General features: G+C 34.7%; 1 protein-coding gene across 3 annotated transcripts in view; it reads right to left on the minus strand.

The window, feature by feature from the left end:
- LOC114344933 (uncharacterized) overlaps positions 1–17,361 on the minus strand; it is a 1,261,996-nt gene that overhangs the window by 259,356 nt on the left and 985,279 nt on the right. For all 3 annotated transcript variants that reach the window (XM_050658192.1, XM_050658190.1, XM_050658191.1), the window contains one exon: positions 5,321–5,533. In XM_050658192.1, coding sequence (XP_050514149.1) covers positions 5,321–5,533 — 213 coding nt within the window. The remainder of the gene's footprint in view (positions 1–5,320; positions 5,534–17,361) is intronic.

Raw genomic sequence — 17,361 nt, forward strand, 5'->3', positions numbered from 1 at the left:
GCTTCAAATTGTCTAAGATATATGGACCAAGAGGACTTTCCATCGAATGGTGGTAATTTGAATCTCATATTATGCGACGTTTCGTCTCTCGGTAGTTCATCTTTCACTACAGGATCTAACGCTGCTGCATTAACTGATGGTTGTACTTTTGTATCGGTTATCATGCTCTCTAGTTGTTTGATCTTTTCTTCTACGGTCTCTACACTTTTCTGCATCTTATCGAATGTTCTAGAAACTTCTTCAAATTTCTCGTCATTCTGTCTACAAACGTCTTTAATTACTTGAGAAACACTTTCAAATTTCTCGTCGCTTTTTCTAGAAGTTTCATCGATCTTTTGAGAAACACTTTCAAATTTCTCGTTGTTCTGTCTACTAACTTCCTCAAGTTTCTCGTTGTTCTGTCTACTAACTTCCTCAAGTTTCTCGTTGTTCTGTCTACTAACTTCTTCAAGTTTTTCGTTGTTCTTTCTAGAAGTTTCATCGATCTTTTGAGAAATGGTTTCGAATTTCTCATTATTTATCTTAGAAGTATCATCGATCGTTTCAGAAACAGTTTTTAATTTCGATAAGATTGCTTGTTCTGCTGACTGGAAGTGGAACGTCTTTGGGTCTTCTCCGTTCTTCGTGAGGACATCCTCGAGTCGTGCTTGTAGGACTATCTTGAGCCCACTGCTGTCCAGATCCCGTTCCTCTAGCTGTTCACGGAGCTGTTTTACTGTAAGTTCTTGTAGCAACATCTTTGGTCGGCACACACGTACTTTCCAAAATGTCTTTTAACAGTCTTTCCGAATACCGAACAATCAACGCACTTTAACTATTCCCGACGAATAAAGTCCAAAAGTATTTTAAAGTCTTTCCCAATACCGAACAATTAACGCACTCCGGTTATTCCCGACGAATAAAGTTCAAAAGTCTTTTAAAGTCTCTCTGTAATTCACTTATTTATATCGCACTAAGTTAACCCCACACCTGACACCAACTGTAACGTGACTATTGTAATTACTTATAATTACAATAAAACTAGCAGTTCGTATTTATATACGACTTTATTTATATTTATACAAGTTTACTTTACAAACTTTAGCTTAAGACTAAACTCTATTCACAAAAATTATGCCTTATATATCCTAGTCGTTATTCTCGATCATTCCGGGCTAAGCCAGCTCTCCGACTATCGTGTGACCTTCCAACAACCGCGCATCGGTTCCACGTATAGCGTGCTTCGATCTAGACTTTTCTCGGCTTACGCCTTGCGGCTGGTGACTCATTGTTTTGCTACAGTATTTATAATTTTTAATTTACCCCCCACCCCTCTCCGTGGGGTGTCACGAGCCCCCACGGAGGTGGGGTGGGGGATTTAATTTAAAATATTAAATAGGAGCCACCAATTTTTATTGCAGATTTGGATTCTTTACGTAAAAATAAGCAACTTTTATTCGACATATGATAGCGCTATAATCGGAGAAAAATGATTGTTTCAAATGGAAAATTAAATTAAAAAATGAAAAGTACCCCACTTTATGGAAAACTTAACTTAACCTTTTTCTGATTTTAGCACATACTCTTCACAATCCAATAGGTCCCCATAACGCTCGAGTAACTGCAAATTTAGTATACTTTCCTCCCTTACTATGAGGATTTATTGATGAAAAACATGGATAGTTGTTAACGCACATAACTTTTTTATTAACTCACATAAGTAAATGAATCGAAAAGGAAAATGTTAAGCAAGCCTAAGTCTACAATCGAGTATTAATTCTAATATTTTACATATGCTATAATATTCCACAGGGTGTTCCAAACTTTAAGAAAAAAACACAGTGTGATTGGTACACCTGGTATAAAATGGTATTTACCTGTCTAGCAACAATATTATTACAACGATATTCTTAGATAATAAGGCTATGACATACTAAAAGAATCACTCAAATCGGACCACTGGTTTATGAAATACGAGACATCAAACATGTCCCATTTTTAACGTGTTCGGCTAATTTTGCCGGTGTGTGTATAATCTGTATAATTTATAAGACTATACAAATCAAAGAAAATACCATTTTATAAATGCAAGAAACACATTTGATTTGTTTTTATTCCAAATTGAAAATAAAATGTGACAACTGTCAGATTTAACTAAAATGTCATGTTAGAATAAATGTCATAAATGTGTATTATCACGGACTTACCCTTTTTCCTATCATTTGTTACGCACTGAAAAATGCTCATGAAAAGGACAATACTTACAATTTGTGGAAATATCCACAAATTTCCTGTGACATTTTCCTGTAAAATTAGATTTTCCCAAAAAATAAAAATAGGGTTTTGCGATGAATTTCTGAGTCCTGCCATATCCGTAGAATGACAGGATACTATGAATTTTATGAAGAACATTTTTTGGGCGGGAGGGCTGCAAACGGGCTAACGGAGTATATATGTATGTATACAAACATGTAAGGAAAATAATGAAATTTTCATGATTTTTGGAGTCCTGCCAACTAAATAAATTAAACATATTTATTTCAAAATGATAAAAAAAATGTTGGCATGACGTCTCCTACTGTTTAAGTATACTTGTCCCTCGGAAAATTATGCGCAAAATTTTTACCCTGATTGCGTGATTTTCTGAGTCCTGCCTTTAAAAAGTTTAATACTCAAATACAATCAATACGTTTTCGGTACTCGGCAGGAAGGTTAAACGGTTCTTGTAAGACAGCAGGAGTCCTAGATTTGTAAGAAAATTTGTGAAAAATTCCGCGATGTTCTGAGTCATGCCATTTTGCATATATTTCAAGAATCTTAATATAAGTCTATTTACAAAGAGGCAGGATGGTTTTATAGTTATTTCGTATACAGGGTGGGACATAAGTGTGACAAAGTCCAATTACTCGTTTGTCGTAAGAGATACGAAAAAAAGTTATTTAGGTAAAACGTGGGGCAAAGAGAGGATCATAATTTAAAAATATTTTCTAATATACAGGGCTACCCGTATTGACAGGGTGACACAAACTTATGTTTTTAATGGAACACTCTGTATATATTTTAAGATTCCTAAGATAATTTTAAGACAATTTAACACAATTCACATAATCCAAAAATGTTTTATAAGGGAGCTAGAGCTCTTTAAAGATGGCGCCTTGTAATTAGATTTTTTTATCTTCAGAACGCTTCCATTTTGATAGACAAAAACGGGTCCGTCTTTTTATCTTCCAGATATAAATCGATTCTATCAATTGCGAATCTCTAGTACCGGTCATAGGAGTCCGTTTTGGGTAGGGCAACGGTTATTTTATCGCATAACTTTTTTGTCTTACTTTTAAGCATTTTTGACACTATATTATTAAATTGTGAGGTATTCTAGTACTAAACGGTACTCGTGGTGTAAGTCGGTAGGATGCACCGTTTTCTAGAAAAATTAATTTCAAAATTTTTCGAATTTTGAATTTAAGAAAAATTTGAAAAAAATAAAAAAAAAAACGGTGTATTTACCGACTTAAAGCAAGAGTAACTTTTAGTACTAGAATACCTCATAATTTAATACTCTACTGTCAAAAATGCTTAAAAATTAAAGCAAATTATGAGATTTCGTTGATCTACCCAAGACGGACGCCTATGACCGATACTAGAAATTCACAATTGATAAAGTATTCATCTCTGGAAGAGAAATAAACGTACCAGTTTTCGTTTTTCTAAATAGTTTTTTTTTTATTTTTTTTTTTTTAAATTCAAAAACCGAACAATTTTTCAAATTGATTTTTCTAGGTATCCTACCGACGAGAAAAATTTGAAAAAAATAAAAAAAAAACGGTGTATTTACCGACTTAAAGCAATAGTACCTTTTAGTACAAGAATACCCCATAGTTTAATAATCCAGTTTAATCAAAAATGCTTAAAAGTTAGACACAGAAAAGTTATGGGATAAAATATCCGTTTCCCTACCCTAAACGGACGCCTATGACCGGTACTAAAAATTAACAAATGATGGAATCGATTTATTTCTGGAAGATAAATAGGTGTACCAGTTTTCGTTTTTCTAAATAGAAGTGTTCTGGAGCTATTAAAAAAAACTAATTAGGATACGCCATCTTTAAAGAGCTCTAGCTTACTTGGGAAGCATTGTCGGACGAGGTGAATTGAGTTAAATTTTCTTAAAATTATCTGAGGAATCTCCGGGCTTCGATTGTTAGAAGAGTTTCTGGACACCCTGTATAATAGGTACAATCCCTACTATAACCAATTAATTGTAAAATTATTGATTTTCTTCCTATTACTTTTATTACGTTTACTTAGAGATACAAATATGATCTAATCGCTTAAAATAAATATGTTGCAGTTTGGTATTAGATTTGAAAGGTGTGTAAAAATCCGAGACATTACTCAGGAAAATAATATTTAATACCGTACGATTCTTTTAACGATATAAAAATTAATTTTTATGTATTAAATATCTTTGCGGTTATCCTGCCACGTTGTAAACGGTTTTAGATTAGTGTTTTAAGCATACCTGACATGGCATGACTCAGAAAATTGTGGTGATATGAATATGTTTGAATAACAACCTGCAATAATTTTACTGACTTAAAATTTTATTTTTATATACGAAATAACTACACAACCATCCTGCCTCTTTGTAAATAGCTTTATATTAACATTCTTGAGATATGTCCAAGACTCAGAAAATCGTGTAACTTTTTACGAATTTCCTTACACATTTTTTAACTATGTTTAGTAAAAAAGGTGTAACTAAACATCCTGCCATTTTGAATAATGTCTACTTAAATTATTTATTTTATAATAAAATTTATTTTATGACTCAGAAAATCACGGAACCAGGGTGAAAATTTTCCACAGAATTTTCCAAGAGACAAGTGCAGTTAAACATTAGGAGACGTCATGCGAACATTTTTTTCGATCATTTTCAAATAATTATGTTTAATTTATTAAGTTGGCAGGACTCAGAAAGTTATGAAAATTTCATTATTTTCATTACACGTTCGTATATCCATATACTCCCTTAGTCCTTTTGCAACCCTCCTGCCCAAAAAATTTTCTTCGTAAAATTGATAGTATCTGTCATTCTATGGATATGGCAGGACTCAGAAATTCATCGCAACTCCCCATTTTTTTCCTCTTATAAAATCTAATTTTCACAGGAAAATGTCACAGGAAACCCGTGGATTTTTCCATAAATTGTAAGTACCTTTTCTAACCTTCCATTATTGCAAAGGGCAGGACTTAGAAAATCGTGGTTGAAGTTCTGTTAATATCTCCCGGTTTATTAGGGATAACCGTTTGCCTATAAAATGATTTTCTGATTACTTACAATTGTGGCTTTGTGCCTTTTGGAATATCCAACGTCTGACCGTCTTTAACTAATTCCAAAACCTGCGCGTTACTTTTTCCTTGGAATGGGAAATTGCCGAACGTAGTGATCTCGTAGAGTAGTACACCAAAACTCCATATGTCCGAAGATGGGGTAAATACACCGAGAGCTAAACTTTCAGGAGACATCCATCTTACAGGCAGCATTCCCCTTCTGTAAATGAGAGATAAAACACATCATAAGTACCTAACCAAACTTATTTGTAATGATATTAATATTTCATAATAATATCTTACATATTACCAGAGAACGGCAGTTCTCGCCAGTGGCGCACACCTACACCACCCACTCGCGAAACTATATATACACGAAATTTTCGATTTTCTAAATCTGACTGAATTGAAAATTGGGTTAACTCCCATCTTAAAGTTCAGGAAAAGACTCACCCATTCATATGTCAACCATCCATTTTGGTCCAAGGGTGTGGGGTTCAAAGGAGTAGTGATGCGCATTATAAGATGCTGCTTCCAGTTAGCATCTCTAGCCTCTCCTACTCAATTCCTATCCTCACCTCCACGAAGTGTGGTCTTGACCACGCGGGTGGACCCCGGAAACCTGAGCAACCTTGTTGGAGATTGGGTAACCAACCCCAATGGAAGGCAGGGTCAGGGCGAACGAGGAAGGGAGAACATGGTCCTCCGAAAAGGGGGTTTTGCTACGAACCAGCGATCCATACATGGAAAAAAATATTGCTACGAAACGAATATTATTGCCTCGGAATAGGACAGATTATAAAAGTAAACGACGAAAGCTACGGACAAAGGATATGCTATTAGGAACATGGAATGTACTAAGTTGGTACCGACCTGGAATTGCCACGACAGCGATAAAACAACTAGAAGACTTGACATATGATATAGTAGCCATTCATGAGATGAGATGGACAGGGTCTGGAACAATACACATGGAGAAGTCATTAGTACTGTGGCCTGGACATGAAACTCGACATGAAAGAGGATGTGGCTTTGTAATACATGAAAGACTACAATCAGAGTTATTAGACTTTAAACCAATAAACGAAAGAATCTGCATCATAAGATTAAGAGGCAAATGGTACAATTTAACTATATTCTCAGTATATGCACCAACCGAAGACGCATCAGAGGACGATAAAAATTAATTCTACGACTCTTTAAATCAACTATACACAGAAGCTCCTAACCACGATATTAAAATAATACTAGGTGATCTAAACGCAAAGGTAGGCATAGAAGATTACGTAATACCGGTGGCAGGAAGATATAGTCTACATGAAGTTACAAACGATAATGGATCACGTTTGGTCGATTTTGCGACAGGCTGCAACTTAGCCATCAAAAGCACCCAGTTCGCTAGGAAAAAGATCCACAAGGAAACATGGAGATCAAACGATGGAAGAACAAATAATCAAATAGATCACGTATTGATTGATGGGAGATATTCTAGCAGCATAATAAGCGTAAGAACTATGAGAGGGCCAGATAGCGACACAGACCATTTTCTCGTAAAGGCCAAGCTCAGAACAAGAATTTCAACACAAACAATAGATAAACACACAAAGATCGAAAGATGGAATGTGGCGAAGTTGAAAGAAGAAAATAACCAAAGACAGTACCAAGTAGAATTAAGAAATAGGTTTCAGGTTTTGGAAATAAGTGAAAATGAAACTGAAGATGTAGATCAGCGATGGAACTCCATAAAAACAACTATTACAGAAGCAGCAGAGAAATCTATCGGAAGAACGAAAAAAACAAAAAAGAAAAAATGCTTCGACGAGGAATGTGAAAGAACACTAACAAAAACAAACAAAAGAAGAATTGATTATCTGTCGAACCCATCAGAAGAAAAACGTACACGATTCCACAGAGAGAGAGCCGTAGCTAGAAGAACACTTAGACAAAAAAAGAGACAATATCTACAACAACAAATTGAAAAAGTAGAAGGAGAACACAGACGCAACCAAAGTAAAAATTTCTACAGAGAGGTAAGACAACATAAGAGAGGCTCGTATATAAGGACAACCAACTTCGTGAGAGATAAAAATGGAGAAATGCTGGCTGCCGAAAACAAAATAATAGAAAGATGGGCTGAATATTTTGAAGAGCTCCTGAATATCCAAAATTTCACGGATGAAAACAATGAAAATGGTGGAAACAACGGAGAACATGAGTATCAAACGGCCGAATTAGAAATACCCCCATCAAGCATGGAAGAAATTACGCATGCCATAAAAACGCTTAAAAACGATAAATCTCCTGGTCTGGACAATATTGAAGTCGAGCTAATTCAAACAGGCGGTCATGAACTCATAATTAATAGAAAAGGCCTGGCAACAAGAAATGATGCCGAAAGAATGGTGTGGTAGTATTATTGTACCAATACACAAGAAAGAAAAAAGGAATCATGCATGAATTACAGAGGAATCTCACTAATCAACACTACGTATAAAATATTGGCTTCGATATTATTAAAAATATTAGTACCATACGCCGAAGAAATAATTGGTGACTACCAGTGTGGTTTCAGGCCGGGCAGATCGACTGTTGATCAAATATTTACAATAAGACAAATGCTTGAGAAGTATTGGGAATATAATCAGGACGTTCATCAGATCTTTATAGACTTCAAACAGGTTTATGATTCAATTAATCGTGCAACGTTATGGAAGGCAACGATCGAGCTCGGCGTTCCAAAGAAACTAGCTGCGGTAACACAAATGTGTGTAAGTAACTCCTTTGCACAAGTTAGAATAGGGGGGAAAATATCAAATGCTTTCTGCGTAAATTCTGGACTAAGACAGGGAGATCCGTTGTCCCCATTGTTGTTTAACCTGGCCTTAGAATATGTCATGCGAAAAATGTATCCAAAACTCAAACCAGACATAACTGCTCGGGGAGCAAAAATCATACTTTGCCGATGACGTAGACGCAGTAGCACAATCAACGTTAGAAATTAAGGATATTTTCTCGAGTTTTGAAGAAGCTGCATTGAACATCGGTCTAAAAATAAATGAAGACAAAACAAAATACATGGTCGTCTCAAAACAAGAACGACGGCGAATAAGGTAAAATATTACTATAAACGATCATAACTTCGAAGTGGTTAAAGAATTTAAATATCTAGGAGAAACAATCACAAATGACAACAAATTAGAGCGAGAAGTTGAAACGCGAATAATGGCAGGAAACAGATCTTTCTTTGCAATGAAACATCTAATGAAGTCAAAACTTCTTTCACGAGGTGCAAAAATCCAGATATATAAGACCAAAATACGACCAGCAGTCGCGTATGGAAGCGAAACGTGGACGCTAACAAAAAGAGAAGTAAATAAATTGCTGATGTGGGAACGTAAAATCCTTCGAATGATGTATGGCCCTTGCAGATACAGCGTTACAAACGAATGGAGGCGCAGATACAGCGTTACAAACGAATGGAGGCGCAGATACAATAACGAGCTAGAGTCTCTATTCGGAAAAGAAAATCTAGTCAGATATATAAAGGCTAATAGACTCAGATGGGCAGGGCATGTGATACGCAGTAACGACAATCGCCTTATAAACAATGTGTTCTGGGAAAGGCCAGATGGAAGAAGGTCTGTAGGGCGGCCTAGAAAAAGGTGGAAAGATGCAGTCAAAGAAGATCTAGAGAAAATGGGAGTGCGACAATGGGAATTAATGGCACAGGACCGACAAACATGGAAGGCAATAGTAAACGCGGCAAAGACTCACGAAGAGTTGTAGCGTCATTGATGATGACGATGATGTGAATTTTACGGCCCTTCCTATTTAGGGTCTGTTTTTCGTTCTCGTCCCCAAAACTCCCAAAAACGTCGAAAATTTAACTCCGACCTTGGCGGCTTTTAATACTACTGATCATTACCTTTCAAATGCATGTCTAATTTTGAAAATCGGTTATACCGTCAAAAGTTGCCGAGCTCAGAAATATGAGTCAATTTTTATTTAAAACAGGGAAAATGTTTGTGGATATGTATGTATGTGTGTGGAAAAGTTAAACCGATCTGAATTTTTTTTCTGTGTTTGAAGAGGGGGTGAGGGCTGAGGGCCGATTCAGAACCGGTGTAGTTTGTGAGTTTTGATTGCCCATAAGCCAGCTATAGGACTTGGTAGGTAAAAAACGGCATATTTTTTGGCGGTATATATCTTCGGTTCAAGAAGAGACAGGAGGACAGTAAATACACCAAATCAATGGCGTTGAGTTAAGCTTTCAAATGGTGTCTAAGCTGTCAGGATCAGACATACACACGGCTCAGTATAGCCGAAAAACTGAAAAACTAAACTTTGAAAATTTTGGTTTTTCGACAATTACTCAAAATTTCAACCTACGAATTACGCCAATAACTGAGCGTTTGTAGAAGGACTCTAGACGAATCTAACGGTGTATACCTTAAATCCGGCAAAATTCGAATTTTTAAGTTATAGGCTTCATAAGTATGATCAAATCTATTTCTTATGGAAAAAGCGGGTTTTCAAGCTCAATAATTCCTGTAACAGCTTCAGTTATCATACTTGACCTTAGATGCATAAGATACTACTTGTCAATACGTTTGAAACTCATGTTTAGTGAACAAAATCGGTTAAACCGTTTATTCCCTTAATGGTTTATGTAGTTGTAGTGGTTACGACGCTAATTTGATCTGGCAACGGGCAATCCGAGTTCATTTACCGGCCATCCCAATATTTTTTTCAATCTATTTCGAATAGAAAAAAACCTAATGTACAGCTGGTTCCAAAAAAAAACTGATACGACTCTTAAAGCGTATTTTGTAGAAAATTGAACACTGTACTTTCTTCTTCTTCTTCTTTTTGTTTTTGGTCTCGCTGCAAGGCAATTACCAGCACGATTTATAGGCGATCTTGATGTAGTTTGGCTCTAAGCCATATCAAAATCGCTGACTATGTTCTTGTAAAAAGCTTTTGATGAGGTGTGATTTATTGAATATGAGTTTAATTATATTTAATTTATTATATTTTCAAGGATAAATACTTATTATTTACATACTCTTACTTACATACAACTTCAACCTCAAAAAATTGCTGTTTGTTTTTTTTATGATCTGTCTGTCATAATAAATATAATATAATGTCAGACCATTTATACACTGCTCAACATGATCAAATCTTACTAAGAGTCGTATCAGTTTTTTTAGGAACCAGCTGTACATTCGATGGACACTAGATCATTTGGGAGATAATGCGACAAAGGCGACCATTTATAAAGCTTAATAAACGTGTAATCAAGAAACATTGCATTCAACTTTATACATTTAATTTATAAATAACTTTGAAAAATTCCTGATACAAGAATAAAAAACCACTAAACGCCGTAAACATGAGTGGCGCATGCAATATTCCAGCTACAAAATATCTGATATGAATATTACGTGGCGTGAAAATGTATTTTCATTTTGATGCAAAACAAAGTTCTAGTTTTATTTTAAAATATTTTTTTCATAATAAGCTAAATATGAAGTAAACGCGCCACAAAAGAGTTTCAAAATTCAAACTGTATCAAAGTTACTTTTTTTGTGGCGCGTTTTACTTCAAATTGGGCAAATATTATACCAAAATATTTTAAAATAAAACTAGAATTGTGTTTTGCATCAAAATGAAAATACATTTTCGCGCCACGTAATACTCATAGCAGATCTTTTGTAGCTGGTATTTTGTTTGCGCCACTCATTTTTACGGCGTTTAGCGGTTTTTTATTCTTGCATCAGGACCTTTTGAAAGTTATTTATAAATTAAATGTATAAAGTTGAATGCAATGTTTCTCGATTACACGTTAAGCTTTATAAATTGTCGCCTTTGTCGCATTATCTCCCAAATGACCTAATGGCCATGTACACTAGATTTTTTTTTATTCGAAATACATTGAAAAAAATATTGGGTTGGCCGGAAATGAACTTGGATTGCCCGTTACCAGATCAAATTAGCGTCGTAACCACTACAACTACATAAACCATTTAGGGAATAATCGTTAATTGGATTATACTTTTGTAGTTGAATAACTTCTAAACGGCATAACCGATTTTGTTCACTAAACATGAGTTTGAAACGTATTGACAAGTAGTATCTTATGCATCTAAGGTCAAGTATGATAACTGAAGCTATTACAGGAATTATTGAGCATGAAAAACCGCCTTTTCCATAAGAAATAGATTTGATCATACTTATGAAAAATTCGAATTATGCCGGATATAAGGTATACACCGTTAGATTCGTCTAGAGTAATACAAACGCTCAGTTATTGGCATAATTCGTAGGTTGAAATTTTGAGTAATTGTCGAAAAACCAAAATTTTCAAAGTTTAGTTTTTCAGTTTTTCGGCTATACTGAGCCGTGTGTATGTCTGATCCTGACAGCTTAGACACCATTTGAAAGCTTAACTCAACGCTATTGATTTGGTGTATTTACTGTTCTCCTGTCTCTTCTTGAGCCGAAGATATATGCCAATATACCGCCAAAAAAATATGCCGTTTTGTACCTACCAAGTCCTATAGCTGGCTTATGGGTAGTCAAAACTCACAAACTACACCGGTTCTGAATCGGCCCTCACCCCCTCTTTAAACACAGAAAAAATAATTCAGATCGGTTTAACTTTTCCACACACATAAATACATACATATCCACAAAGATTTTCCATTTTTTAAATAAAAATTGACTCATATTTCTGAGCTCGGTAACTTTTGAACGGTATAACCGATTTTCAAAATTAGACATACGTTGGAAAGGTAATGATCAGTACTATTACAAGTCGCAGAGGTCGAATTTTGGAAGTTTTTGGGAGTTTTGGGGACGAGAACGAAAAACAGACCCTAAATAGGAAGGGCCGTAAAATCCACACCCTTGGGCCAAAATTGATGGTTGACATATAAATGGGTGAGTCTTTTCCTGAACTTTAAGATGGGAGTTGGCCCAATTTTCAATTCAGTCAGATTTAGCAAATCGAAAATTTCGTGTATATGTTACCGTTAAAACCCGATTTCAGTTAAAACCCGAATTTACTAGGAAAAACTAGTTTTAACTAAGCGGCTTAGACAATTCTAGTTTTAACTAGTCAAAACTAGATTTGACTGCTAAATTCAGTTAAAACGAGAAATCGCCAACGGATTTCATTTAGGGCCGGTTGTTCGAACGCTAATCAACAATGATCACTATCAAATATTTAATTACTGTCACCAACTCTCAATGTCAACTTTTATTGGGTTGCTGAAAACATAATTGATTATAATTATGACATTAGTTAATCAATTAACATAACAATTATTAACATAATAAGTAATTTCATAATTGTAATCAATAATTATGATTTCAGCAACCCAATCAAAGTTGACATTGACAGTTGGTGGCAGTAATTAAATATTTGATAATAATCATTGTTGATTAGCGTTCGAACAACCGGCCCTTAGAGTAGTTTATATGCGATTCTCTTGTGATTGCATATCGATCAAATCTACCTGACAGCGACTATTCATTTCTGAACGCAATATAGGTTTCGACACAAGACCTCTATTCGTTTTTATATTTTTACTTTTCTTCTGTTGGCAGGTTTCACACATTGGTATAAAAGTATTGATCATATCAATAAAAAGTTATATTTGCCTATTTCCTGGCGGTTTCAGTCTTCAACCTATCCCGATTTCCATGAAAAATAGCAACATGGGCTGCTTTAATTATGCCAAAAATATTTTCGACAGGTACATAATATTTGATGGGATCAGTTTTAGAGCTAACTTTTTTATATCTCCAACTTCAACAATTCTAAATCATTTTAGTCTTCGATTTTGTAATGGTGTTTTCTTAGCAGACAGTTCGGCATCTTGTACTTCGACCATTAATTTATTATGCTTTTGGTCACAACATTGTAGTGACTTTTTTTCTTCTCTGTCTCTTCTATTTGTAAAATCATTTCCAAAACACGTTCTTTTCACGTTCTTATATCTCTGCTCTCTATCTGATTTTCGATATTATCACTAATTGTGAATAATACACAGTGGTGTAATATAACCAATAAAAACGATGCAAAACAATCAACAGTTTCACACACTACTTTGCTACCGACCGGCCGCCTTCGTCATTAACCCTACCCCGAACAAGCCGTAATACAATGACATATTTGTCTCTTTATAACGGTACCAAAGTTATTTGAAATTCCGACCCGGTTTACATTTGTAACACTTTCGCTACGCGCTGTATATTGAATCGAAGAATCGTAAGTTCTCACAAGTCTTTCGTATAGCGTGATTCACTTCTCACGATGTTGGATGTTTGTTTCGTTGTTCGTTCGATTCTCTGAAATTTTACGTAGATATCTAAAGTGCTCCAAATTGTTTATATCCTACAAGAGGAGGCGGCAATGCTTCAAACAGGTTCTGATGGTTTTCGGAGATCATAAATTCTCTAATAATGTATTTCTGCCGGCTTTGATACTGAAAAGTGTTTATTTTATAGAGATAACAGCTTTGAGTAAACAACAAGTGTTACCCATTGAGCACACGTGCAGAGTTGCTGACTTGTCAAGACCTTGAGTTTGTCGTGAGAAACCAAAGACTTGCTTACAAAAAGTAAGTATCCCTTATTGGTGGAGAAATTTTTGCATGGCGTCAAATTAGATGTTTGGCGTAGTATGGTTTTGGTTTTCTGATTGGCCAAGATTTATTGATTGAGGAATTTGAATCTGTAATTGGTTGATGGGATGGACCCTGTGATGATTTTGAGAGGGCGATGATTTTGAGAGATGTTAGTATGGGGAGAAGGAGTTAAGCAGTTCTAGTTTCTCATCGAGTTTAGTTTAAGAGAGAGTTCTGTTAAGAAGTTAGCCTCGGGAGGTCTGCAGTGTTGCAGTACCTGAAAGGTTAAATTACCAGTTTAGTTTGTGTAAGGTGAAGTTATTGTGCAATCTTGCTGCAGAAGCCTTTGTGTTCGAGTTCCATTATGGTCTAAGCAAATCGTAGACTACCGCGTTCTCGCTGTTTTCAAGCGAATCGCCGATATGATTTCATACCACTTTTGGTATTAAATATTTTTTTATGCAGTCACATCCGGAAGTAGGAGTTAGAAGTTTCGTTTTGCATTACTAAGTTTAACATTACAGTCAAATCATGAAGTATATTAATATATTTCATTTTGATCCCGTTTAATATTCAAAAGGACTATTGGGTTCTGAAATATTTTTGTTCGAGTAGAAAGGATTTTGTTCGGATTTTACATCCTTATTTCGATTTTTCTATCTTTTTAATTTTTTTAGCTAATAAGAGTATATCATAACACCTTTTAAGAATCCACCCCTTTTTAAAGCTCTGAGACCGTAGCGACCGTGGCCATGTTCTTCATTATGTAACATCCCCCTGTATGACATATCAACATCTTGTCAAATTTCAAAAATTACACCCTCTTTTTGGGGCATGTTAAATCTCGCAACAATTTTAACTGGTATTCGCCAGTAATTCCAAAAAGCTACTTTGAACTAATATAAACTACTCTAAATGAAATACATTCGGGATTTCTAGTTTTAACTGAATGTAGCGGATTTCGGTCGCTGACCAGCGAATAGAACACACGTGTTTAGCTCGTATCTTAACTCGATTCTCGGGCAGATATAGCAATAAAACAATTGTGTTATACAAAAGTGCAGTGTAACTATAAACCAATATATGTAGGTACATAAATAAACAACCTAATTAGTTAACTAATTATACAGTGAAAAAATCGGAAAAAAGTAATTCCAACGATAAGGAATTAAATTCTTGTGTAAAGTGATAAAAACTTGTGTGATATCGAATATAAACAAAGCAGGTTTTGCAGTAGGTGGAAACAAAACAATATTGTGAATGGTGTATTTCTACAGGAAAATAAAGCATATTAATAAACAGAATCAGCTGTAAGTAGAAAACTTTATTATAATATAATTAATTTTATTATAAACAGATAACCAGGGCCGGATTTTGATTTTGATTTTACCTAGGAATAAAAGTGCTGGAAAATTAGTAACGGCTAGCGCGGGTGCGGGTGGGAATTTGAACTGTGAGTAGAGTTCTCCACGAAACTTCACCCGTGACGCATTGACTAATAACTCTAGCACGAAAAATAACTAGGAATTAAGAACAATGAGTTCAGATAGCGAATTAGATGATGAAATGAAAAGGAGAAGGGAAGAGGAGGAACATCCCAGCAAAAAATCAAAAATAACAGCTAGAACATCACAAAAAACAGATGAAGATAACATAAGTGGAATGGAACAAATGATGAAAATGATGAGGGAATTAGCAATGGATATAAAAGACATAAAAAAAGAACAATATAGATCTGGAGACGAAATCACACAACTAAAGAATGAAATTAAAGAACTGAAAGATCAACAAAGCGGCTACAAAGATGAAATAAAAAAGCTGCGAGAAACAAACGAAAAAGCTATAAATCAAATAGGTCAATTAGAAAAAGAAATTAGTATAGCAAATGAAAAAATAGAGAAATTGGAAAGAGAAAGAAAGAGAAAAAATGTAATAATACAAGGAATAAAAATTGATACAAATGATCAGAAAGTTTTACGAGGGGCTATGGAGAATTTTATGGAAAAAGAGCTACAAGTTTCAGTAGATGTAAATGGAGCAAGGAAAATAGGAGAAAATACTGTCATAGTGGAACTCAACAGCGTGAAAAACAAAATAGAAGTAATGAAAAATAAAAGTAAATTAAAAACCAAAAAGGACGAAAGAATCTATATTAATGATGATATGTCAAAAGAAGAAAGAATTATTCAGAAAGAAATTAGAAGCAAGGCTATGGTAGAGAGGCATAATGGAAAAAATGTAAAAATAGGATACCAGAAGCTAATCATTAATGGTGAAATATGGACATGGAATAACAGCCAACAACAACTCATAAAAGAGAAAAATATACAACCAAAAAACTAGCAATACAACGAAAGCAGACTGAAATAACGGAGACGACATGGCAAAGTACAGGTACACGAAATAGACAAAATGTACAGATTATTAATGAAAAGCAGCCCATAAAAGAACATATATTAGTAGGAACATGGAATGTAAGAGGAACATACGAAGAAGGAAAACTGAAACACCTAGTAGATGAATGTAAAAAATATAAATTCGAAATAGTAGCACTACAAGAAACGAAACAACTAGGCCAAAACTCAATGGAAATAAATGACTATTTATTTTTCAATAGCGGAGGCGAAAATAGAATGTTAGGCACAGGATTTGTAGTAAACAAAAAGCTGAAAGATCTAATCGTTGACTTTAAACCAATTTCAGAGAGAATATGCATACTAAGAATAAGAGGAAAATACCAAAAAATAACATTTATAAACATACATGCACCGACTGAAGAGAAAAACATAGAGATAAAGGAAGACTTCTACAGTCAAATAGATACAGTATTCGAAAATATTCCCAAATACGATATAAAAATAGTACTAGGTGATGCTAATGCCAAAATAGGAAAAGAAGAAATATACACACCCACCATAGGAAAATATAGTCTGCATGAAACAACGAATGAAAATGGTCACCTCTTAATAGATTTTGCAAAAGAAAAAAACATGATCGTTATGAGCACGTACTTTCAACACAAAAGAATATATCAAGGAACATGGAGATCACCAGATGGAAAAACCATAAATCAAATAGATCATGTGCTCATCGAAAAAGACATGGAAAAATGTATAAAGAACATAAGAACATATAGAGGACCGGATGCAGACACAGATCACTTTATAGTCGGAATACAACTTAAACAGGTTATACCAGTTCTTAGAAATCAACAGAAAAAAAGGTACAAAGTAACTAAACCTATTAGACTACTGTCAGAAGAAGAACAAAGTAAATATGAAAGACTAGTCACTAGAGAACTGGAAAATATTGCAAAAAATGAAAACATCGAACAAAAATGGACGCAAATAAAAGTATGTATGACCAAAGCAGCGCAAGTCAGTAATAGAAATATAAAAGATGGATTCAAAGA

The sequence above is a fragment of the Diabrotica virgifera genome, chromosome 8 (assembly GCF_917563875.1).
Source record: "Diabrotica virgifera virgifera chromosome 8, PGI_DIABVI_V3a".
NCBI lineage: Eukaryota > Metazoa > Arthropoda > Insecta > Coleoptera > Chrysomelidae > Diabrotica > Diabrotica virgifera.